Source organism: Rana temporaria, chromosome 3 (assembly GCF_905171775.1).
Source record: "Rana temporaria chromosome 3, aRanTem1.1, whole genome shotgun sequence".
NCBI lineage: Eukaryota > Metazoa > Chordata > Amphibia > Anura > Ranidae > Rana > Rana temporaria.
In genome coordinates, this window is record NC_053491.1 from 399167996 (window position 1) to 399191514 (window position 23519).

At 41.1% G+C, this 23519-nt stretch overlaps 1 protein-coding gene across 1 annotated transcript; it reads right to left on the reverse strand.

Annotated features, from left to right (window-relative positions):
• Positions 1 to 7964: 7964 nt before the first annotated feature.
• LOC120932984 (gastrokine-1-like) lies at positions 7965 to 21099 on the reverse strand. Its single transcript, XM_040345903.1, has 6 exons — positions 20993 to 21099; positions 18381 to 18434; positions 14887 to 15024; positions 11785 to 11892; positions 9834 to 9972; positions 7965 to 8284 (listed from the first exon to the last, which is right to left on the reverse strand). The coding sequence occupies exons 1-6, from the start codon at positions 21002 to 21004 to the stop codon at positions 8184 to 8186; spliced, it is 552 nt and encodes a 183-aa protein (XP_040201837.1). The 5' UTR covers positions 21005 to 21099; the 3' UTR covers positions 7965 to 8183.
• Positions 21100 to 23519: the final 2420 nt, after the last annotated feature.

Below are 23519 nucleotides of genomic sequence, written 5' to 3' on the forward strand. Positions count from 1 at the left end.
ACGCCACCATATAGCAGGGGTAACTATACGCCGGGAAAAGCCTAACGTAAACAGCGTAACTTTACTGCGTCGGCCGGGCGTACGTTCGTGAATTTGCGTATCTAGCTGATTTACATATTGTGATGCGTAAATCAGCGTACACGCCCCTAGCGGCTAGCGTAAAATTGCAGTTACAATCCGACGGCGTAAGAGACTTACGCCTGTTGGATCTAATAGATATCTATGCGCAACTGATTCTAAGAATCAGGCGCATAGATACGACCGACCGGACGCAGAGATACGACGGCGTATCTGGAGATACGCCGTTGTTTTTCCTCTAAGAATCTGGCTCTGAGTTTATATTTGGTATACGTTTTTGATGAAATAAAATGTATGTTGTATTGATAGATTTATTTAAACCAATGAATCAGGCTGTGGCCAATTACTTAAAAAAATAATAATAATAATAATGATTATTATTTTAATTTCATATATATATATATATATATATATATATATATATATATATATATATATATATATATATGAAATTAAAATAATTTTGATTTATATAGGTGTCGTGTATTTTATTTCTATGCATGTTTGGATGTGCATGATGTCTGTGATCCCATGTAGCAGATGATGCATCTCTGAAAAGGAAGATTGCACATCACTGATATCATCCACAAGAAACTATTGGAGGCTACTGCTCAGACAGTATGGCCCCGGATTCACAAAGCACTTATGCCGACGCATCTCCAGATAGGCCACGTAAGTGCAAATATGCGCCGTCGTATATATGCGCCGGACTCAGAAACTAAGATACGCCTGAAAATAGGCTTCATCCGACCGACGTAACTTGCCTACGCCGGCGTAGAGTGGGCGCATATTTACACTGGACGTATTTGGCACTCCCATTGATTTTTTATTCACATATGCAAATGAGGGAGATAAGCCGATTCACGAACGTACGTCCTTTCGACGCAGTGCGCGTAAAGTCATACGTCCGGCGTAAAGTTATGCCCCAAAAAGGAGGTGTAACTCAGCAGCATCCATGCAAAGGAAACACAAGCCGTCGTATATTACGTAGGACGTGAATATGACTAGGCGTAGGTTATGTTCACGCCGTAGCCAATGATCCGACGTATCTTAGGGAGTAGTTCCGACGTGATTCTGAGCATGCGCACTGGGATGCGCCGTTCGTTATACGTATCTGTCTGGCACTCGGCCCATCATTTGCATGGGGTCACGCCTCATTTGCATGGCTCACGCCCACTTGCACCTACGCCGGCTTACGCCTAGCAAACCCAGCGCAGTTTTGGTATCACTGGCTTTGTGAATGCAGTGCTTGCCTCTCTGCGCTGCGTTGGCGTAGCGTAAAGGAGATACGCTATGGCGGCATAAATATGCGCCGCTGTATGTGAATCCGGGCCTATGTGTCTATTAGACTTTTGTTTGCGGCACATAAATTAAGGCATATTTGTGGATACAAGACTGGGACTGATTTTACTGAGCAACACCAATTGTTCTCTTCTGGGTGCCAAGGCTGAACATCCCCCAGGGGAAAAATAATATATGGGCCAGAAATACAGATTTACAAGATAGATCACTGATTCCCAACCTTTTTAACATGGATACCACCTTGCAAGCTAATTTGCATATCCCCGCCAAAAACAGTTTATTGCTTGTGGCAAGGGAACTGTTGTGGCACACAGGAAATATACAGTCAATACAATATGTATCACTGATTCACTGTGTAATATTACTCAAAAACACCAGTGGGAGCTCATTGTCTGTTGTGGCTCCTCTCCTGTTAAACGCCATGATTATTTTATGCTAAATTTGGTGCCTATATGTTAAATGGGCATAGACAATGCAGCTCCAATATTGTAATGTGGATTATTAATATTAAATAAACAAGCAAATGCTACAAATACCTCTTAAGACTTTGGTTGACTACACTCACTGCCAAGGATGTTTTTGTAATAATTGTACAATGTAGTGAAACATTTTGCCCATTTCAAAGTATGTTCCACGTCTACAGGGTAGTTCTAGCACCACAGTATGTCCTTGCCTATGGACATTCTCCCTGCCAGTATATAAGAATATACATTTTCTGCAAATATGAACATAAGATATTATGTTAAAACAATTTTTGGGCTTTTTTTTTTTGAATGTTTTGTGTGACACACAGAAGGGAGGACTGGTTTGGGAGGTAGGGGGGCATTTGTCCCTGCTCCAGTACACATAATATATGTTGGGATGAGAGCAGGGGTGGTCCAGCGAAGTTGTAGAAAATTTTGGGTGACTTGGTTTGATTCCCCACAGTCAACCTGATTACCACTGTAAGACACCTTGGTTACTCTTATTTTTGATTGTCTATGAAACCCTGATACCTGTAATATATGTTGTAAGTTATGTTCCTGGTAGATTAACCCCTTTGCGCCTAAGAGTAAAGCAAATCTAAATTGCTCAATTTTGCAACTTTGACATGTGTTAGTAAAACTGTTAATACAAACAGAGAGTTCAGTGCTGCTACCCATATTTTCATTCCATCATCGGACTCAACGGTGCCACAGTCGCCCATCTGAGAGTAATGATCCATAAAGATCTGCACAATTGCCATTGCTCTAAAACATACTTTTACTCAGGAAACCACAGTAAAATACGGTTGGTTAGGGCATTCATTTGGTGGTAAACGATAATGGATCCTGATTTTTTTTTAATCAAGGAAAAACTGGCCCAAAATAGTAAAAAAAAAACATTGTTTTAAAATGTAGCTATATACCTCTGGCTACTACCATAACCTACCACCAAAGAACAACCCAAATAAAATGTTCCTGCTCCTGACTATCACAGCGATACCACATATGTGTATGTTATGCCCTGTACACACAATCACTTTTTGTGATGAAATAAAATGACATTTTTAAAAATGTCATTTAAAATGATCGTGTGTGGGCAAAACATCGTTTTTTGTCTTCTGAAAAACGACCAAAAAAAAATTCGAACATGCTTCAATTTTTTATGTCATTTTTTTAAATGTAATTTTTCGTGTCATAAAAAATAATCGTGTGTGGGCAAAAAACGACGTTTTAAACCCGCACATGCCCAGAAGCAAATTTTGAGACGAGAGGTAAAACTACCATTCATAATGAAGTAAGCACATTCATCACGCTGTAACAGACAAAAAAGCACGAATCGTCTTTTACTAACGTCTTTTAAGTAACCAGCTAAAAGCAGCCTCAAGGCGAATAGAACTTCAATTTAGAGTGCCGTCACTTTGTTCATAATTTTTCAAAAACGATGGTGTGTGGGCAACATCATTTTTAATGATGAAGTTGGAAAAGTTTCTTTTTTTTTCATGATAAAAAATGATTTTTTTTTTCATCACAAAAAGTGATCGTGTGTACAGGGCATAAGTTGTTGTTTGTATCTGTAGTACATCCCAAAAACAATAGTGCACATTTTGCTTTTTTTTATCCTACCTAAAACACAATGGCCCAGATTCACAAAGGAGATACGACGGAGTATCTCAGATACTCCGTCGTATCTCTCAGAGTATCTATGCGACTGATTCATAGAATCAGTTACGCATAGATATCCCTAAGATCCGACAGGTGTAATTGTTTTACACTGTCGGATCTTAGGATGCAGTACCGCGGCCGCCGCTGGGGGGAGTTTGCGTCGTAAACCAGCGTCGGGTATGCAAATTAGGAGTTACGGCGATCCACAATGGATTTTCGCGTTCGCTACGTCGCCGCTAGTTTAGTTTCCCGTCGCAAAGTTAGTCGTCGTTTTTGGTGCCTTAATCGTATTGCTGTATAAAGTATGGCCGTCGTTCCCGCATCAAAATTTAAAAATTAACGTCGTTTGCGTAAGCCGTTCGAAAAAATGACGTCACTGCGCGCAAAGCACGGCGGGAATTCCGAAACGGAGCATGCGCAGTAGGTCCGGCGCGGGAGCGCGCCTAATTTAAATGGCACACGCCCATTTAAATTACGCGGGCTTACGCCAGAGGCCGATGGCGTAGTTTTTATCGCAAGTGCTTTGTGAATCAGGCACTTGCGATGAAAACTTGCGGCGGTGTAACGTATCTACGATACGTTACGCCGCCGCGATTCTACTTGAATCTGGCCCATTGACACTAATGCTGCGTACACACGATAATTTTTTGGGTTGTAAAAAACGATGTTTTTCAGGCTCTAGAAAAAACGTTTTTTCAACCCGATCATTAAAACGGCCTTGCCTACACACGATCATGAAAAAAAAATGCTCTCGCAAAGCGCGGTGACGTTCAACACGTACGACGGCACTATAAAGGGGAAGTTCCATTCGGATGACGCCACCCTTTGGGCTGCTTTAGCTGATTTTGTGTTAGTAAAAGACGATTCGTGCTTTTCTGTCTGTTACAGCGTGATGAATGTGCTTACTCCATTACGAACAGTAGTTTTACCAGAATGAGCGCTCCCGTCTCATAACTTGCTTGTTAGCATGCACGGATTTTTAACGTCGTTAAAGCCCACACACGACCATTTTTTACAACCTTAAAAAAAGAAAACGTTAAAAACGTTGTTAAAAAATAGAGCATGTTAGAATTTTTTTTTGCCCGTTTTTCAAAACTGCTCTGAAGCCCACACACAATCGTTTTTAATGACATAAAAAAAACCCTTCATTTTTTACAACCCGAAAAATGATCGTGTGTACGCGGGAATAATACTAATTAAAAAAAAATACTGACAGTGACCACTAACCCTTGATGATCTATTGTTATTATTATTAATTTATTCTTTACTCTGCAAGGAGAGAGAGAGAGAGAGATACAATGCATCTCTCTTCTCCATTCACAGAGAAAAAACACGGGGGCAGGCTTCACAGTGACTGATCACTGTGATAACTAATCAGAGGCTATCACAGTGATCAGGTGACCTTGAATTGGGAGTCCCGGGTCCCGATTGTTCGTACGGGGAATGGGGCTCTCTGTGAGACCCCAGTCTCTATGCTGGGAGTGCACAATATGACACGCTCCCAGCACAAAGAAAGATACACAAGTATGCGGCTCCACGGAAAAAAAAACAGTCCAGTGAGGCCACATATTTGTGTTAGGTCAGCACAAAGGGGTTAATATTGCTAGGGTGATGAAGACCCACATGGGGCTTGTGAGGCCAAAAGTACAGTATCACAATTCGTGGAACGTGCAAAAGTTTACTGCTCTCTCTTAAAATTAAAGTCCATTGTAAAATGCTCCCTTTTATTTATGCTCAGAGTCTTATCAGTGTTAAACAATTGAGAGCATGCCATTTTGAAACCAATGTAAATTATTAGTACTGTGTATACTTAGGAGGCATTACGTCCTAGGCCTTAATGTAATTGTTTATCTCTCACAAGATGCACTAATTCGTTTGTATGCTAAGGGTGCTGGGTTGTGCATCTGGTTTGTATGAATGTTTGTTCTGGAATAAGCACGTTTTCAATAAAACAGAAGTTACAATTCAAATTGTAATCATTGTGTTAAAAAAAAGTTTACGTACTGCAGTGTACAAAGACAAAATTAGGTGATGTATTGCCATCTGCTGGCAGTTTTGTGGCATTGTTGTTGATTTTTTGAGTAGAGTAGATTGATCGCTATTTTGTTTAAAGGGGTTGTAAAGGAAAAAAAAGTTTTCCCTAAATAGCTTCCTTTACCTTAGTGAAGCCCTCCTTTACTTACCTCATCCTTCCATTTTGCTTTTAAATGTCCTTATTTCTTCTGAGAAATCCTCACTTCCTGTTCGTCTGTCTGTAGCTCCACACAGTAATGCAAGGCTTTCTCCCTGGTGTGGAGAAAGCCTCTTGAAGGGGGAGAGGGCGAGCAGGCAAGTCAGGACGCCTACTAACACACAGCTCCTTTCTCTATCTGCAAAGAGAGTGTCATGACTTGCCTGCTCGCCCCCTCAAGAGGCTTTCTCCACACCAGGGAGAAATCCTTGCATTACTGTGTGGAGTTACAGACAGAAGAACAGGAAGTGAGGATTTCTCAGAAGAAAAAAGGACATTTAAAAGCAAAATGGAAAGATGAGGTAAGTGAAGGAGGACTGCACTAAGGTAAAGGAAGCTATTTAGGGAAAAAAATTCCTTTACAACCCCTTTAAGCTTACAAATCAACAAGCTTGGTTCGCCAGATAAAAAAAACCTCTGACGTGCTAAAATTGTGCAGTGTAGAGTATGTATTAGAATTGAATATAATTCAAATATCAATAGCAAATGTAGTTTTTCAGGAATTTTCTAAAGCGCAGACGGGAACGAATACAACATGCAGATCAGGAGTCATGGCCTCACATGGCTCGGACAGGAATTGTGCAAGAGGTCACTCCTCATACAGGTACAGTACATGACACATCACCAACTGGCTTGTAATAAATGTATTTAAGATAAAAAATCTCAAGTACATTTATACAATGTATATCATTATCCCTCATCTAAGGGCAAGTTTCTCAGCAATGCATGGACAGGGGTATGTTAGTGTTAGAACCCCAAAGGAAGACAATGTTACTGGAGACAGGCTTCATTTCTAGCTAAAGGCCCACATTTTGTGCTATTTTTTCTCCCGCTGATATACCACAAAAAAAAAAAAAAAAACAGCACACTAGTAAACAGCTCACCATCTAACATATAGTATTTATTACTAAACTTTTTGTTTAATTCAGGATGCCTTTTTAGCTTATGACAAGGTGATCAGATTTTGTAAATGAAATCTGGGGACATATTATATATTTATTTACTAGTAATAGCGGCCAGTCAGCTACTTATAGCAGGACTGCGATATTGCAGCAGACAAATTGGACACAAAGTGACATTTTTTTGACACATTGTGGAAACCAGTCACACTAAAGCCTCGTACACACGACCGAGGAACTCGACGGGCAAAACACATCGTTTTGCTCGTCGAGTTCCTTGTTAGGCTGTCGAGGATCTCGGCGAGCCAAATTTTTCCATTCCCATCGAGGAAAAAGAAGACATGCTCTCTTTTTGGCTGAACGAGATCCTCAACAGTTTCCTCGTCGAAAAGTGTACACACGACCGGTTTCCTCTGCAAAAAAAAAAAAAAACAGCAAGTTACTTGCTGGTTTTTGCCGAGAAACTCGGTCGTGTGTACGAGGCCTGATACAGTGATCAGTGCTAAAAATATGTATAGAGAGACAGACACCCCTAAAGCACACCTGTGTTGAAGCCTTAAAGGCACTGGCAGCCCCGCAATTGGATCCGCTTTCCCTCTTTTCCTGCTGCTGGACACTGTCAGCTGAGCTCAGCTGTCGCTCACTGCCTGTCGCCTCCGCCGACCGCCCGCCTCACAGCCTCTCAGGAGAAGGAAGTGTCACCAGCACACCAGGATCTCCAAAATGTTGTCCAAAAGTTTAATCACATAGTATCAAAAAATAAACGCAACGTTTTGGAGCCACGCAGGACCCCTTGAGCAGGCATGCGACCATGTTACAGCCTCTCAAGTCTCACTCCCTGGGCAGGCCCCAGCTACTACTGGGTGGGGAGTGGAGAAAGATCACTCTGCCGGGGAAGGCAAGGAGATAGGCAGGCGTCTGGCCGGGACTTGAGCCAAGGCAGAAGAACATGTGAGAGGGAGCAGAATGGGCAGGCACCCGAAACTGAAGTAATGTTCCCTCCTCTCCGATCAGCCCATGATCATCAGAAAGGGGCACAGATAATGGAAAAAAATACACCCCCCTAAGCTAGTAGGAGCGGGGGGGTGTAATTCAATTTTGTTTTAATAATTATTCTTCACTGACTGTCTTTGAAATTGCCTGTGCCCCTGTTAAAATCCAATACGGGGACAACACCGGGGACAGATTTGATGTCCTCAGTCCGGGGACTCTGCCCAGAAACCAGGGATGTCTGGTCACCCTAGCTTATGCCCACACTTTCCAAAGAACACATGCTCTCAAAAATAAAGAGAAGATGTATTGTCATAAGAATGCCATAAACACATTCCATTGGTTGTAAATACATTTTATTGGTGTGTAAACATAGCTTCTCTATTTCTGGGAATTTAATCTACCAACAGAGATTTCCCATAGTAAAATGATGTTTATTAAAATTCAAGGAAGCTTATCAAATGCAGGAAGTGAAATGTCATCACTACATTGCGAGGTAATGAGTGCAAACAGCAGCAGAATGATGGCAGATGCTGAACAGCTTAGAAGGTGAAGGTTCTAGAAGTGGATCCCTCCACATAACCCAACATGTATAAAGAGGAAATGGATTCCAGCACATCCTTGAGCTCCAACACCTTGTCCATGTTTCTGGGGTGGAGCTGTAAAAGAAATTTACAGTTATTAAAATCAATAAGAGAACATGTTTATCAGCATATGTCAGAGTCAGATCTTCCTTAGGCAGGTGCCTAGTGCCCAGTTGATGTATGGGGAGCCCAGCAACAATCTCCATGTTCCTGCAGTAACCCAGGAGGATAGGGGCATTAAACAAGGCGTGGTTGTTGGTGCCAGATGGGCTGGTTTGAGTATTTCAAAAACTTCTGCTCTACTGGTATTACCCAGTGGGAGTACCAATTGAGCCTCGTTTAAACGCTGCGGCCTACCTGAGTATTGTTACTGACCATGTCCACCCCTTTATGACTACATTGTACCCATCTTTTGATGGCTACTTCCAGCAGGATAATGCACCATGTCACAAAGCTCAAATCATCTCACCACTGGTTTCTTGAATATGACAATGAGATCACTGTACTCCAATGGTCTCCACAGTCACCAGATCTAAACCCAATAGAACACGTTTAAGATGTGGTGGAACGGGAGATTCGCATTATGGATGTACAGCTGACAAATCTGCAGCAGCTGTGTGATGCTATCATGTTAATATGGACCAAAATCTCTGAAGAATGTTTGCAAAGCCTTGTTGAATCTATGTCACAGAGAATTAAGGCAGATCTGAAGGCAAAAGGTGTCCAGCCCAGTACTAGCATGGAGTATCTAATAAAATGGCTGGAAAGTGTATATGTGTATATATATATATATATATATATATATATATATATATATATATATATATCCAACTGGGGATGCAAATTGGAAGATAGGTCTGCAGCTTCCAGTTCCTGTACAACTCTTAGCCTAGGTTCACATTGCTTCAGGTTAGAAATCATGCAAGTTCAGCTGAACTCACACGATTTCAACCCGGCAATGCAGTCTGACTTTGGGGGTGATTTGACAGACATCTGTGCGGGTTCCTGAATCCAAGTACGCACCAGTTTCCAAAAGTAGTACAGGAGCTACTTTTGGAAACCGGTACGGCGCCGCACCGATTCGGACTGTGCCATTTCCGGCAATAGCTGCCGATTTGGCATGCGATTTGACATGCAAAATCGTACCAATGTGGACTTTGGCTAAAAGAGTAAGCAAAGTTTTTTTTCTATACAGGCATTCCTATACATATACAACTCAAAAAACGAATAGCACAAGCATTTCTAAAAAATTAGAGCTTCCACATATTCCACACACACAAGAAACATTTACTTTAGACTCTTAAAAGTGAAACCCTTTTTACATTTTGGATGAGGTGGGAAATGGTTACAACTTCTATCTGTGTCTTAGACCGGTTGTCTGTGTCACTTTTTATGAATTTCCCCCTTGCAACTACTGTTACCAGGACAGAAAGTGAAGGGCAACCTAAAATATTACAACTGTTACTAGAAAAGAGTAGGAGGGAATTAAACACCATATGCGGTGTCAGCTTTAAAAGGTGAGATGTCCCCTCAATTTGGGGAGATTGCATGTTAATTATTTCCAGTGATCTATGGAATACAATAATCAGTAGATACAGTAAGTCTGGAAGGACAGGCTACTTACGTGTGAACTCACGAGCCAAGTAGGTTGGGACTCCCCAGCACAGCCCCTGAACAGCAGAACCATACTGGGCAAGGTCATATATTTGTTGGTTAGTGATAAAGTATTGCTTTTTAAGTTCTTCCAACTCCTTCTTTTGCTCCTGCAATGGAAAAGGGAACATATTTCAATTCTATTTTCTCATTTCATTACACGCAACCTAAAAAAATGGTGTGATCAAGTATTAGCTGTAGGTCTATTAAGAATTGTGAACAATTTTGTCTCATTTGAATCAAAATCATGTTGAGCGAACTAATCAAATGCATCAACTTTTTAAATAAATGCTACCATTGCCAAGTAATGGGCAGTTAAAAATGAACAGGTTTAGCAGTTAACTTTTATTTCTGGCAGTTCTGTGACTAATTTATCTTGTGAAATGAGTCCCAGAACTGGATCACTGCAAGACTAAAGTCCTGTACACACTGGTCAGAATCTCGTCAGGAAAATACATTGGGCCAGATTCTGAAAGGACTTACGACGGCGCAGCGCCATGTACGCTGTTGTAAGTCTGAATCCGACCCGTCGTATCTATGCGCCTGATTCTTAGAATCAGTTACTCATAGATATCCATTAGATCCGACAGGCGTAGGTCTCCTATTTTTTTTTTTACTGCTAGGTAGCGCGTTCGTCGAATTCCGCGTCGAGCATGCAAATTAGCTAGATACGCGAATTCCCGAACGTACGCGCGGCCGACGCAGTAAAGTTACGACGTTTACGTTAGGCTTTTCCCGGCGTTTAGTTGCCCCTGCTATATGAGGCATAAGTGCGGCCTAACAATGTTAAGTATGGCCGTCGTTCCGCGTCAAAATTTGAAAAAGTTACGTCGTTTGCGTAAGTCGTCCGTGAATGGGGCTGGACGTCATTTACGTTCACGTCTAAACCAATGACGTCCTTGCGGCGTACTTTGGAGCAATGCACACTGGGAAATTCCACGGACGGCGCATGCGCCGTTCCGCAAAAACATCAATCTTGTCGGGTCACGGTAGTTTTACATAAAACACGCCCCCCTGATCCAAATTTAAATTAGGCGGGCTTACGCCGGCCGATTTACGCTACTCCGCCGCAACTTACGAAGCAAATGCTTTGAGAATACAGCACTTGCCCGTGTAAGTTGCGGAGGCGTAACGTAAATCAGATACGTTACGCCCACACAATTTTACGCGGCTCTACGTGAATCCGGACCATTGTTTTTTCTGACGAGATTCTTGGCAATAATCTCTTGCCGCCCGAGTGTACAGACACTTCATTCAAAAGAACGCCTAGGAAGCCACAGCACATGCGTAAAAGTTATTTCAAGCATGCGCAGGTTTCCACGGCGACAGGTAAGTATACACACTCTCGAGTTTCTCGGCCGAGAATCACGACGAGAAAATAGAGAGCAGGCTCTCTATTTTTTTTTTAAAGCCTCGCACACACGCACGGTATACTCGGCAAGAAACCTCTGCCAGCAGTTTTCTTGCTGGTTCTTGCTGAGTAAACCGAGCGTGTGTACGAGGCTTTAGACGCTGACTAACAAAGTAACATCCGTACCACTGCTAAACAAAAAACGAATAGCACACATTTAAATGAACTTAGTGTACATCTAAATGTGTCCAAGTCACATGACCATCTCTCTTCAATCACAGAGCTCTCTGCTGAATTATTCATAGAGAACTCCATGGGGCACTGCAGGCTTCATACTGTGGCCCATATTTTATAAATGAGCCAAAAATTGTGGGCCCCAGTAAAACCCATGGAATATAATAGAGCATGGATAGTGATATCTGCTGATTGACTTACTCAACACTAGCAATTAGATTGAAAGAACTATACAGTAGTGGATAATACAGATGTTTTCATTGCACAGATAGTTCACCTCCTTCTATTCCATCCATATCATTAATTGGAGTATGGTTCACTATTTCCCAACACTTACCCTCTTATGCATCATATCCTCAAAGATGCCCAGTCCAGGGAAGGTGTCAATATCCATGTGTGCGAGTATGCAGATACCTCTGTATGGCATGTGGTAAGCCACTATGTTCTGGGGAAAAGTGAAACAAATGTGATTATTACATTGCCTATGTTGCATCCAAATAAAGTGCACCAGCCATAAGAGAAATATGTGGTCTGCCATTGCTCACCCCATACTAAATTGCTGGTGGCCTGGCTGGATCTGGATAAAGACACTTGGAAATTACAAACATGGAACAAGCATGCAGCAGATGAAAGTCTCTTTTCTGGGCCAGTGCATTTAATTATTGGAAACAAAGCTTCAGCAGAGAAGTAAAATATTCAGAAGGAGAAGTCAGCAATTGCAGCTAACATTTGTCTCCTAAGCCTCGTACACACGACCGGTTTTCTCAGCAAGAAAAATGTTGGGAATCCCATCGAGAAAAATAGAGAACCTGCTCTCTATTTTATTGTCGGGATTCTCGGAAGTGTTTCCTGCCGAGAAAACCGTGAGTGTGTATGCTTACCTGTCCCCAGGTAAACCTGGTATGCTACTGCGCATGCGTCAAAGTCTTTTCGAGCATGCGTGGTAGTATACAAGGGTAGTGTAGGGTGTAGCAAGATGGCGGCGACAGCATCGAATGTGATGAGTGCAGGCTCGCTGTAGTCGATGACGTCACTGCGTTCTTGCCATTCTTTTGAATGACCGTCTGTATGCACGGCTTTGCAAGGAAAGCTTGCCAGGAATCCCATCAGGAAAACCAACGTTTTTTTCCTGACGGGATTCCAGGCCGTGTGTACAGGGCTAAAGTGTGTTTTTTTTTTTACATTTGGTCAGTACAGAAAACATATAATATATAATATTTATATGTCTAAATGCACTTAAATGCAGAAGTTTGTTTTATGAAAACTTTAATTCTATTACATAATATATTAATAAAATAATTAAAATGGCAATGCACTGTAGCTAAAGACATATAATAGGTGTATGTGAGCTGTTTATAGGATAAGTTCACTTTTTGAAAATAAATAATAAATGGACATTTTTTTGCAGGTTAAAAAAAATTGCATTTTTTTTTCTTCTAAGGAGCCTCTCAGAATAGCTGTCTGTCCATACATGGTACGGGCAAGCAGTTACCTGAGAGCAGGAAGATCAATGGACTAAGAGAGAGCTCACCAGCACCCCAGTAGTTAATTGAGAACTACAAGCTGTCCGCCACAATGAATGGCGGTACTTGTAGGTATTCATTTGCGGGAAACTGTGAATGAATGACAGGGCCTTGTGGCTAGAGCCCTGCATGGCCACGCTATTTTCAAATTGTGACAGCGGGGGTGGAAAGGAAAATCCCTCACCCACTGTCACAGGGAGGCTGGATAAGAGTGAAAAGGTTGCAGATCCTGGAACATATTACATGTACCACCGTAAAAACAGGTGAACCATATCACATGTTCCAAAGGTGAACTTATGCTGGCCATACACTATACGAAAAATCGTCCCAAATTCCGTCATTTAGACAGTTTGCTCGTTTTTCAGCCAGTTAATGGGCACAAAATCGATTATCGTTGGTACGTTTTTTAGCCCAAAAAAAAGAGGACAAGTTTGGAAATGTTCTGCTGAATGAACGATAAATTTAAAGGTTAATGTGTTTCTCGTCCGAACTGTTTGCACTAGGTATGTGAAAAAAAATGAACCAAAAAATTATTTATGTCCACTGAACGATTTATCGGTAATTACATGATGGCACCATCGTTTTTGCGCTCACGATTTTTTGTATAGTGTATAGACAGCATAATACAACTTGGTCACCAATCTGCCCCAACCTGCTACCTGGGCAATGAAGAATAAGTACCACACTGAAAAGGCCACCCCTCTACTCTTACATAAGTATGTTCAGACAGCACTGTGCAAAGGAATAGAGCTTATTGCTGCATTTTTCAACCTTTTCACCCTAGAGGAACCCTTCAAATTATTTTTTGAGTGTTGGGAAATCCCTACTAGAAACAAATCATTGGTAGTCAGTGAGAACAATGAACCGTGCATTGGTGACCAGCGGGACGAATTTCTCACTTACAGTGTTTTGTTTAGAATGTCATTCTTACAAACAGCTAAAAAGATCATTGGTGTCATGCAGCTGGCTCTGCCAAGAGAATTTGGCCCTGAGATCATCAAATCGGAAGTGAATCAGCCACAAATTACATATTTTTTTGTGCTATCACAATAATTTTTTTACGTTTGTGATAGGGTTTCGTTAAAATTGATAAGGAAGTGTGCTTTAAATTTGCAACATTTCTTATTCTTTTTTAGAATTTGTTTTTAATGTCACTGCACTGAATGCAAATCAACGTTTCTCTTCAATTTGCACGGACTTGCATTCACCAATGAATGGAAGAGCATGGATATTCACTTGAATATGAACTGTACGAGACAAGTCAGCTTTGTTTGCCATCAACTGATCTGACTGCGATTGTATTTATAGAGTACTAAGCTAATTTTTTTTTTTGTTACTAGTAATGGCGGCAATCAGCAACTCTCTGCCCATCTCTGCCCGCCTCACAGCCTGTCAAGTCTTACTCTCCAGGCCCCGGCTACTACTGGGTGGGGAGCGGAGGAAGATCACTCCGCCAGGAAAGGCAAGGAGATAGGCAAGCAGGCGGCTGGCCGGGACTTGAGCCAAGGCAGAAGAACATGTGAGTGGAGCTGAATGGGCATGCACCCGAAGCGGAAGACATATTCCCTCCGCTCCGACCAGCACATGATCATCAGGAAGGGGCACAGATAATGGAAAAAAATACACCCCCCTAAGCTAAATTCTGCACTGACTGTCTTTGAAATTGCCCCAGCCCCTGTTCAAATCTAATCCGGGGACAAAACCAGGGACAGACTTGGTCCGGGGACAGTGTCCCCAATCCAGGGACTGTCCCCTGAAATCGGGGATGTCTGGTCACCCTATACTAAGCCCTAAAACTCTGATACCAAGACCTAATATGTCCTAATGACAGACTACTGTCTTTATGAGCAACCTAAATATTACTTAGAAACTATATTCATCCTGTAAATGTTACTGAACAATATTCTGCCTCATACCTGTTTGTAATCAAAGACAGCGTTGGATGTCTGTCGTCCAGAATAGACATTAAACACAGCGATCTTGTATTGCTGGTTAATGTTAACAGTATGGTAGACCGTCTCTCCGTTGTATCCATTGTTCACATATTGGAATGTCTGTAAGACATAATTGTAATACAATATAATGTAAGTTTGAACAGATGTACAATATAAAGTATGTCAATGTCTACTGTTAAGGCCTCATGAACACAGAGCTTAAAGTGGCCAAAAAAAGGTAAAAATTGGGCCCCGGGCAATTTAAGCCATAATGTACTAGTATGCATAACATACTAGCACATTATGACAGACTTACCTGAAAACGAAGCTCTCCAGCAGCACATTGTCACCGCTAAAGGCCCTTCCATCTTCATCCGGTCTTCTTTTCAGGTTTGAAGGCTTCGGCTATCTGATTGGCTGAGCCAGCAATGACGTCGCTGTTTACGGTAGGGAAAGCACGGGTATGCTGTTCCTTCAAAGAGTATGCGCTGCTGACGTCAGCAGCTGCATCTAAAGTAAATATCTCCTAAAATATTTACAGTACCTATAGGTAAGCCTTATTATAAGCTTGCCTATAGGTAAAAATCATACATGGGAGTTTACTTCCACTTTAAAAAATGGCACTTATACAGGCATTCAGCACTTTTTTTTTAGTCTTGAAAAAGCACCTCTATGTTGGCCTATATGGCAATGCACTATGTGAGGGGTTAGCCCGGTAGCGGGGTGTGTGACCCCTTGGTTGGGTTCACCACACACTGAATCTATACAGACTGGCAGTCGACGACAGTTGAAAATAAAGTTTTTGGTTTATTCTTCCAACTTGCTGGAAGACAATTGCAAGCATCCAAACAGCATAAACAAAATCAAACATAAAATAAACTCTGGCCACAGTGGGCGTCTACCTTCTACACAGGAACCTATCTAAGGAGTCTGGCTCAGCCTAGTGCCGGCCGGACAGTACTGGACATATTACAGAAAACAATAGTCTTTTGATTTTTATCACACAGAAAAATCCTTCTCCTTACCTCCTCCTAAGACTTTTAATGCTTCTCTCCTTACTCACAAAGCCTCAGGAATGATCCAGCAACAAAGTGGTAATCCTCTGGGCTACTTATAGAGGCCTTAATTGCCTCATTCTGAACAGCTGAAGTTTTTCAACAGCCTTTAGCCTTTCTATGGCTACGTTTGTAGCCGACGCCCCATAACCATCTGTGTATCGTCTAAACAAGACAGAAATGTATGTCCCATCAGTGACAACACCCACAGATTTACCTGACTTCCTGTCACAACACATAGATGTTTATAGGAGTTTTTGAAGTGGAGTGTTTTCAAGCAAACAAAAAAACACCAAGGACATGTTCTAAAGCCACATGATTGGATTTTCCGCAGACAAAGCATCTGACTTTTGTCTAAAGGGCGTGTCTTGTTGGCCAACAAAAGCGAACGTAGTGACGTACTAGACGTACTACGTGGTTTTTTAGCTCTTGAGACGCCACCCTTTGGGCACCTTTTGCTACCTTGGACTTTTGTCTGACGGACTTGTGTACACACAATCGGAAAAACAGACCATTGTCCATGGAGAATTTTAAAGCCTGCCATCCAACATTTGTCCATGGAAAATCCAACAACAATTGTCCGATGGAGCATACCAACGGTCTGATTTTCGACCAACAGGCTGTCAACACACAATTCACGTCGGAAAATCCGATTGTGTGTACAAGGCTTAAGAGGAGCTTTTAAACAGAAAAAAAACGCATCTAAATGTGCACGCATGCACGTAAATGCATTCCAATGGCAATAATAAATGAATTTTCTGGCCAGTAGAATGCATTTGCATTCAAACACTATACACACATAAATGCGCAACATATTGTAACATTAGAGGTGTTTTTTTCTGGCAGAAAACATGCTGCTTATTATTCTCATAGGCATGTGCGTGAGGCTTAATACTGACTTATGCCCCGTACACATGATCGGAATTTCCGATGGAAAATGTCCGATGGACTTTTTCCATCGGATTTTACGATCGTGTGTAGCCCCATCTGAGTTTTTTTATCGGAAATTCCGATGAATCCCATCGGAGTTTAGATATAGAACATGTTCTATTTTTTTCCGATGTAATTTGGCTGAGCAAAAGCCTGATTGTGTGTACGCGGCATTAGTGTAGTATGCTATAGACAACTTCAATGCGGTTTATTAAAGTGGTGCATTTATCTGTACATGATGGTTGTGTATATAAGAATCATGCAATGTCACTAAACAATTCTCAATTTCATAGACAAAAGCATCACACTTTGCATGGGGAGATTGTGAAAAGAACAGCTGCATCATTTGAAAAAATGTTTGTACTTTTGAAATGAAGGTATTTAAAGAAAAAAACAGCCCCATATATTGATACTTATAAAAAAGAAAAGGGAAAGCCGCAAAATGCAAATAGTTCAAAAAAAAGTTTAATAGACATAAAGGGAAGAATTTACTAAAACTGGTGCACATTGAATCTGGTGCAGCTGTGAATAGTCACCTATCAGCTTCTAGGATTTATTGTCAAAACTTATTTGAACAACTGACGTTAGAAGGTGATTGGTTACTATGAACAGCTGCACCAAATGTGTACCAGTTTTAATAAACCTCCTTCAAAGTTCTTTAGAAACATCAACATGTTTTACGGGTCCAAAGGGCCCCCTTCCTAAAGAGTTTTCAACTTTTAGAGTGAGGAAAATCTGTACTCAAGTCTCCCTCGGTTCAAAAGTTTTCAGCTCTGATGAATTGGGCCCTTTAAACCTCTGAAATGGATTAGAATTTCTAAGGAATTTTTCAACTAATAAGCTTTCTTTGGACTATAAGATCCTTCTTTGGCAACACCTTCTCTATTTTAGTGGTAGTAAAGGCTATTTTTCTATTAATACCTACAGGTAAACCAATGTTAAGGCTTACCTGTAGGTACAGTAAATATCTCCTAAACGCGCACCGCTTATGAGATATGTATTTTAGCAGCACCGGTGAGGTCAGTCTCTCAGTGGACAACGTGCCATTCATAGAGAGAGCAGTAGTGCAGTCGTGACTCCAGCGGGTGTGACATTATCGCAGCTCGGCCAATCAAACAGCGGCTGCCCCCGAACCTGGAAAGTAGACCGGATGAAGATGGAAGCCCTGTCAGCAATGACAGCACGCCACTGGAGGGCTTAATTTTTAGGTAAATCTTCCATAATGTGCTAGTACAAAACATTATTAGAATTAAAAAGTTAGAACTGGTAAAGGGTATTTGAAATGACAATAGATAAAAAATGTATTAACTTCAATAAAATAAAACCAAAAATAAAAGTATACATTTTTTGTTTTAAAGCTGTATGGGTGTAATTAAATGAGAAATATTTCCCCATTGCAATTACCATATCATTGCATACACATAATGCTTTCTTCTAAGTCAATCTGCACAGTCCCCTTTTTAGAGGGGAAGGATGTTTTCATTTTCTTACCTCATCTCCCTGCAATGGATTTACGAAGACTGCCAGGAATCCAAGAAGCAGGAGCTATGGAATAAGCAATTAAAGAAACAATTGAACAAAAAAATCTGTCTATGCAAAAATGAATATTCATGCAAGTATATCTGCAGTTGATTAAAAAGATAATTCAACCCAGATCTAAGTAAAGAATGAGCACAGTTTATGTGTGATGTTATAATTTTCTGAGCCAGTTGGAAGTGCAGCTGCTAACTTCATTAGATATTTACACACTTAAGTTCATTGATTTATTTTTATTGTAAACTCCAGATAAAAATGGAATCTTAAATTATATGTAAACCCAAACACGGTAATATAATTAAATAAGCCATGTTTAATATTTAAAAACAACAGCTTTCGTGAAAATCAAATCTGGAAATCCTACTACGGAAGTCTCTGTGCATTTCCTGTTATAGGGTGACAACTTTCTGTCGCTGTCTTTCAATTGCACTCATGCATTGTCACATTGGCTTCTGGTGAAGAATACAGGTGGTGGTTTCAAAATACACAAACATAATACACTTTTGTCACCATCAGGAAACCACTCTGAAGCCTCGTACACACGACCGAGGAACTCGACGTGTGAAACCCATCCTTTTCCTCGTCAAGTTAGGCTGTCGAGGAACTCGACAAGGCAAGTTTCTCCATTCCGTCGAGGAAAAAGAGAACTTGCTCTCTTTTTGACTTGACGAGTTCTTCGACAGTTTCCTCGTTGAAAAATGTACACACGACCGGTTTCCTCGGCAAAAAAAAAAAAGCAAGTTTCTTGCTGTTTTTTGCCGAGAAACTCGGTCGTGTGTACGAGGCCTGAGGTGTAACAAACTAAATGCCATAATGTCAGAGTTTGCATCTACTTTAAACTGACTTGAGAGGTAGAATCCAACTACTGACGCACTTTAATTTGCATTTTGGAATTCACCTTCTGCATGTGTTCGGCTGTTTGCCCTGGTATGCAACGCTTTATGCCAATATATCTTTTTATAAATAACCTTAAAACTCTGCATGCAAAAATTGAATTTTTGATCACTCATTTCTCTCCTAATTTACTCCAGCCTTACCAACACACACTGGAACATTAAAAGAAAAAAAAATCACAGGCTGCTCAAAAATTTCATGTGACATGATGCTGCAATCCTACTTATAAGCTTTCTAAAACTGGTAAATCTACTGTGGCAAAGTGACAAATTCTATATAGACATTATATCTTTCATAAATAAACTCTGCTAAGTTGTTTTCTAGGCACTTTTAATAAGAAATAGAATCTTAAACACTAAATTATTCAGTGGTAAGCTCACTCTAATGCCTTGTAGACACGATTGGAATTTCCGATGGAAAATTAAGACAGAATTTTTTCATCGGATATTCCGACGGTGTGTGTGAGTTTTTCCATCGGAAATTCTGACGGAATTAGAAAGAGAACATGTTCTCTTTTTTTCCGATTAAAAAAATCTCTATCGGAAATTCCATTCGTCTGTATGGAACTCCGACGGAGAAAAAAACATGCATGTTCAGAATCAAGTCGACGCATGCTCGGAAGCATTGAATTTCATTTTTCTCGGCTCATCGTAGTGTTGTACGTCACCACGTTTTGGACTGTTGGAATTTGGTGTGACAGTGTGTATGCAAGACAGCTTTAACGTAATTCAGTCAGAAAAATTTGTCGGAGTCTATCCCGACAGAAAATCCAGAACTTGTGTATGGGGCATAACAGTTCCTAGCTCCACCTTATACTACAGCCATTTTAAAGCCAAGCAGTGCTCTCAATGGTCTTGACTTGAAGTATTTATCAAAAGGTATGCATAGCCAAAACTTTTTTAGTTTTAGATAAATGATTTTTTGTTTGTTTTCTGTGTCCCTTTAGGTGATTTTCCCACAGTTCCTGTACCAGAGATGCCACAGTAAATGAAATGAAATCTCTTGCACAATTGTTATACAAACAACTATCCCCAGTAGAAAATTCACCTCTCTGCTTGATATGATGACAAATGTAGAATTTTGGATTTACCATCAACTTCTGTCTGACATATACAAAGAGTGAAACTACCTACTGAGGACATAGACAGCCATAAAAACATGTGCATTTCAAAGCACTAATTTTCCATTTGCTTGGCTGAATGATCTCCTGCACATGCACAAAAGTTACATCATCCTGGCATGGATCCCGAACCTGGAAAAAGATTGGGCAAAGATGCCAGTGCCAGCAAGGAAGTTTGCAGCTGTATATACAGTAGCCCTGCTTAAGAGGTTTCCAGGGTGTGTACACAAGCATAAGAGGCTGCAATTTGCTATTGAATTGCTCAAGGAGTTGATTTGAGCTGCTTTTGGAATTTAGATTGATTAGTATAGGAAAGAAAAGCAGCTCCAGTGCAAAAAAAAATAAGCAAATCTACATGAGCCTGTAAAGAATTTTGTTTCAACCTTCCAGCATCTCACAATGCTTTGGATTTTAAGTCTGACTTCTATGAAGCACAGTGATATTAAAATGTTACATCAACCTGTTTATTGGTTAACAGTTTGGTTACTTGAGTGACTTATGGAATGTAAAACATGTAAAAAGAAATAAATATATATGCATATTAGAAACTTACCATTGTCCCCATTGTCACTGTGCTTTTTTATGTGCAGGGAATATTGAGGGTTCTGTATTGTGTGGTGTTGCTCTGCCAATTTATATGTTCTAGCCAAAACCAATGCACAATAGCCTGAGATAAGTCACAGAATTCCAGCTGACGTTATCAGTGATACACCAGAGTAAACCCTATGGGAGGGTGATACATGTTTGTTAAATAGGATTGGTTTAATATTCCACTTTCCTGACCCTTTCCCTTCATAGCTATTCTGATAACAAAAAAATACAAAAACAAATAAAAATGGGGTGTAGATGTGACATGGAAAATTAATACACAATTAAAAAGGGGAACATATGATCTATGGAGCAAGAGGACTTGAATTACTAACCCATAAAATAAAGATGTGAATCATACCTTAGAACAATAATCCCATAAATCATAGATTATAATATTGATTATTTTATTTCTTTAATCCAGAAAAATACACTGGTTCGATTTTGACAAACTGTGTTAAAATTGGCATCAAATCTAAAAAATAAACAGGACTAACTCTAATGCTGGGTAACTTTAGCACTAACCCTAACTCTGCCTTTAATTCTAAACCTAATTGTAGCAGTGTCATCTTAAGAGCATTATAGGCCCCCGGGCAATACAGTGCACTGGGGCTCTGTCTACACAATCACGCATGAGAATTTACTGACAAAAATCATAAAATTTACTGGCAGAACCACATTTTTTACTGCCACTGCAAAAAAAGTTCCTAAAATTAGTTTTCAGTGCCGAACAATGCAAATGTCAGTATTTAAACTATAAACATATAGCTAGTGCTTTTAGCAATGTGTTTAAGTTAAACAAAAGTAACACAAAAAAATGTCTTCATTGACATGAAGGTCAGGTTACTATAACCCAGCCAGCATAGAGTTTCCTCTTACATCAGAGTCTGCATGATTCCCCCTTACAGTGAAAGGGAACTCTTATGTAAAGGGGAACGCTGCAGATCATGATCTAAGGAGGGAACTCTGATGTGGAGGGGGGCTCTGGTGACCAGAGACCACCTTATATCAGAGTCCACTTCTTTCTCTTTCCCACTTACATCAGGGTCCGCAGACTGAGTTCCCCCTTGCATTGTAAGGGGGAATCCTGCAGACTCTGATGTAAAGGGGAACTCTGATGTGGGGGGCACTCTGGTGACCAAAGACCACCTTCCGTAGAGTAAATAAACTAAGGTAAGGGGCGTCACTAATATAGGAGGGGGAACCTTTATATCAGTGCCCCCTTACATTTTTTCATTCACTCCCCTCTTACATCAGCAACCCCCCGCACTCGTGGAGGACCGGATCTTCTCGGTGAATTCCTGCAAACTGGGCATGGGCAGTTCTAACCCGTCACTCTCCACAATTTTTTACTGGGGTTGCTGGGCAGCCGGTGGGGCCCCCCAGGCAAGCGGGGCCCCCGGGCAACTTTCCAGTGTGCCCAATGGAAAAGATGGCCCTGAATTGTAGCCTTAACCCTAGAGCTGACCCGAATTATATCCTTAATTCTAGCCTAATACTAGCCCTAACCTTAACACTAATCCCTAAAGAGGAGGTCCGGTTTAAAAATAAAAAAATAAAAGTCAGCAGCTACTACCACTGTAGCCGCTGACTTTTAATAAGGACACTTACCTATCCAGGGTGCCCGCAATGACGGTATCCGAAGCCGAGTAATCGCTCGGGTCTCGGCTGCCCCGCCGCCATCCTCTGTGAGGGAATCAGGAAGTGAAGCCTTGCGCATTCGCGAGCCGTGCGGCGTGAATGGGTGATGTCTCTTGGGACACACACAAGGTTCCAGAAGACACCGCTCCCCCATTCCCCAGGAGGCAGCGCGAGGAGGAGAAGAAAGAAGATGGACCTCGGATCAGGAAGTTGCAGATTAGAACAATCTGCCTAGCAACAGGTATGTATAAAGAAAAAAATAAGCCTTTTATTTGCAGCATTTTTTTTTTCTCTTGGTGGAGCTCCGCTTTAAGAGCCCTTTCATGCTGGGGCATAGCTAGCAGGGAGATTTTAACCACTGCTAGTGGCCGAAAAGTGCCCACAAAACGATGCTTTGCTGTCAGTTTGGCGGCACTGCCCATTGATTTCAATGGGCAGGGGCCCTTTAGGAGCAGTGTATACACTGCTCCTAAAACGCCTCAAAGAAGCTGCCTGCAGGGCTTTTTTTTACATCCTGCCAGTGCACAATTTCAGTGTGAAAGCCCTCAGGCTTGGAGTTGGAGTGACAGGAGAGGCACTTTACAGGCGCTATTTTTAGCGATATAGCGTCTGTAAAGCACCTCAGTGTGAAAGGGGTCTTACGCTAAGCCCCAACTTAGCTCCAATTGTTATCCTAAGCCTAACAATAAACCTAACCCTAATGCTGCGTACACACAATTGGATTTTCCAACAAGAAAAGTTTGATGTGAGATTTCGGTCACATCGGGCTTTTTCTGTCAGAATGTTCGACAGCAAAAATTTATGAGCTGGTTATAGCTGGTCGTAGTGTTGTATGTCACCGCATTCTTGAC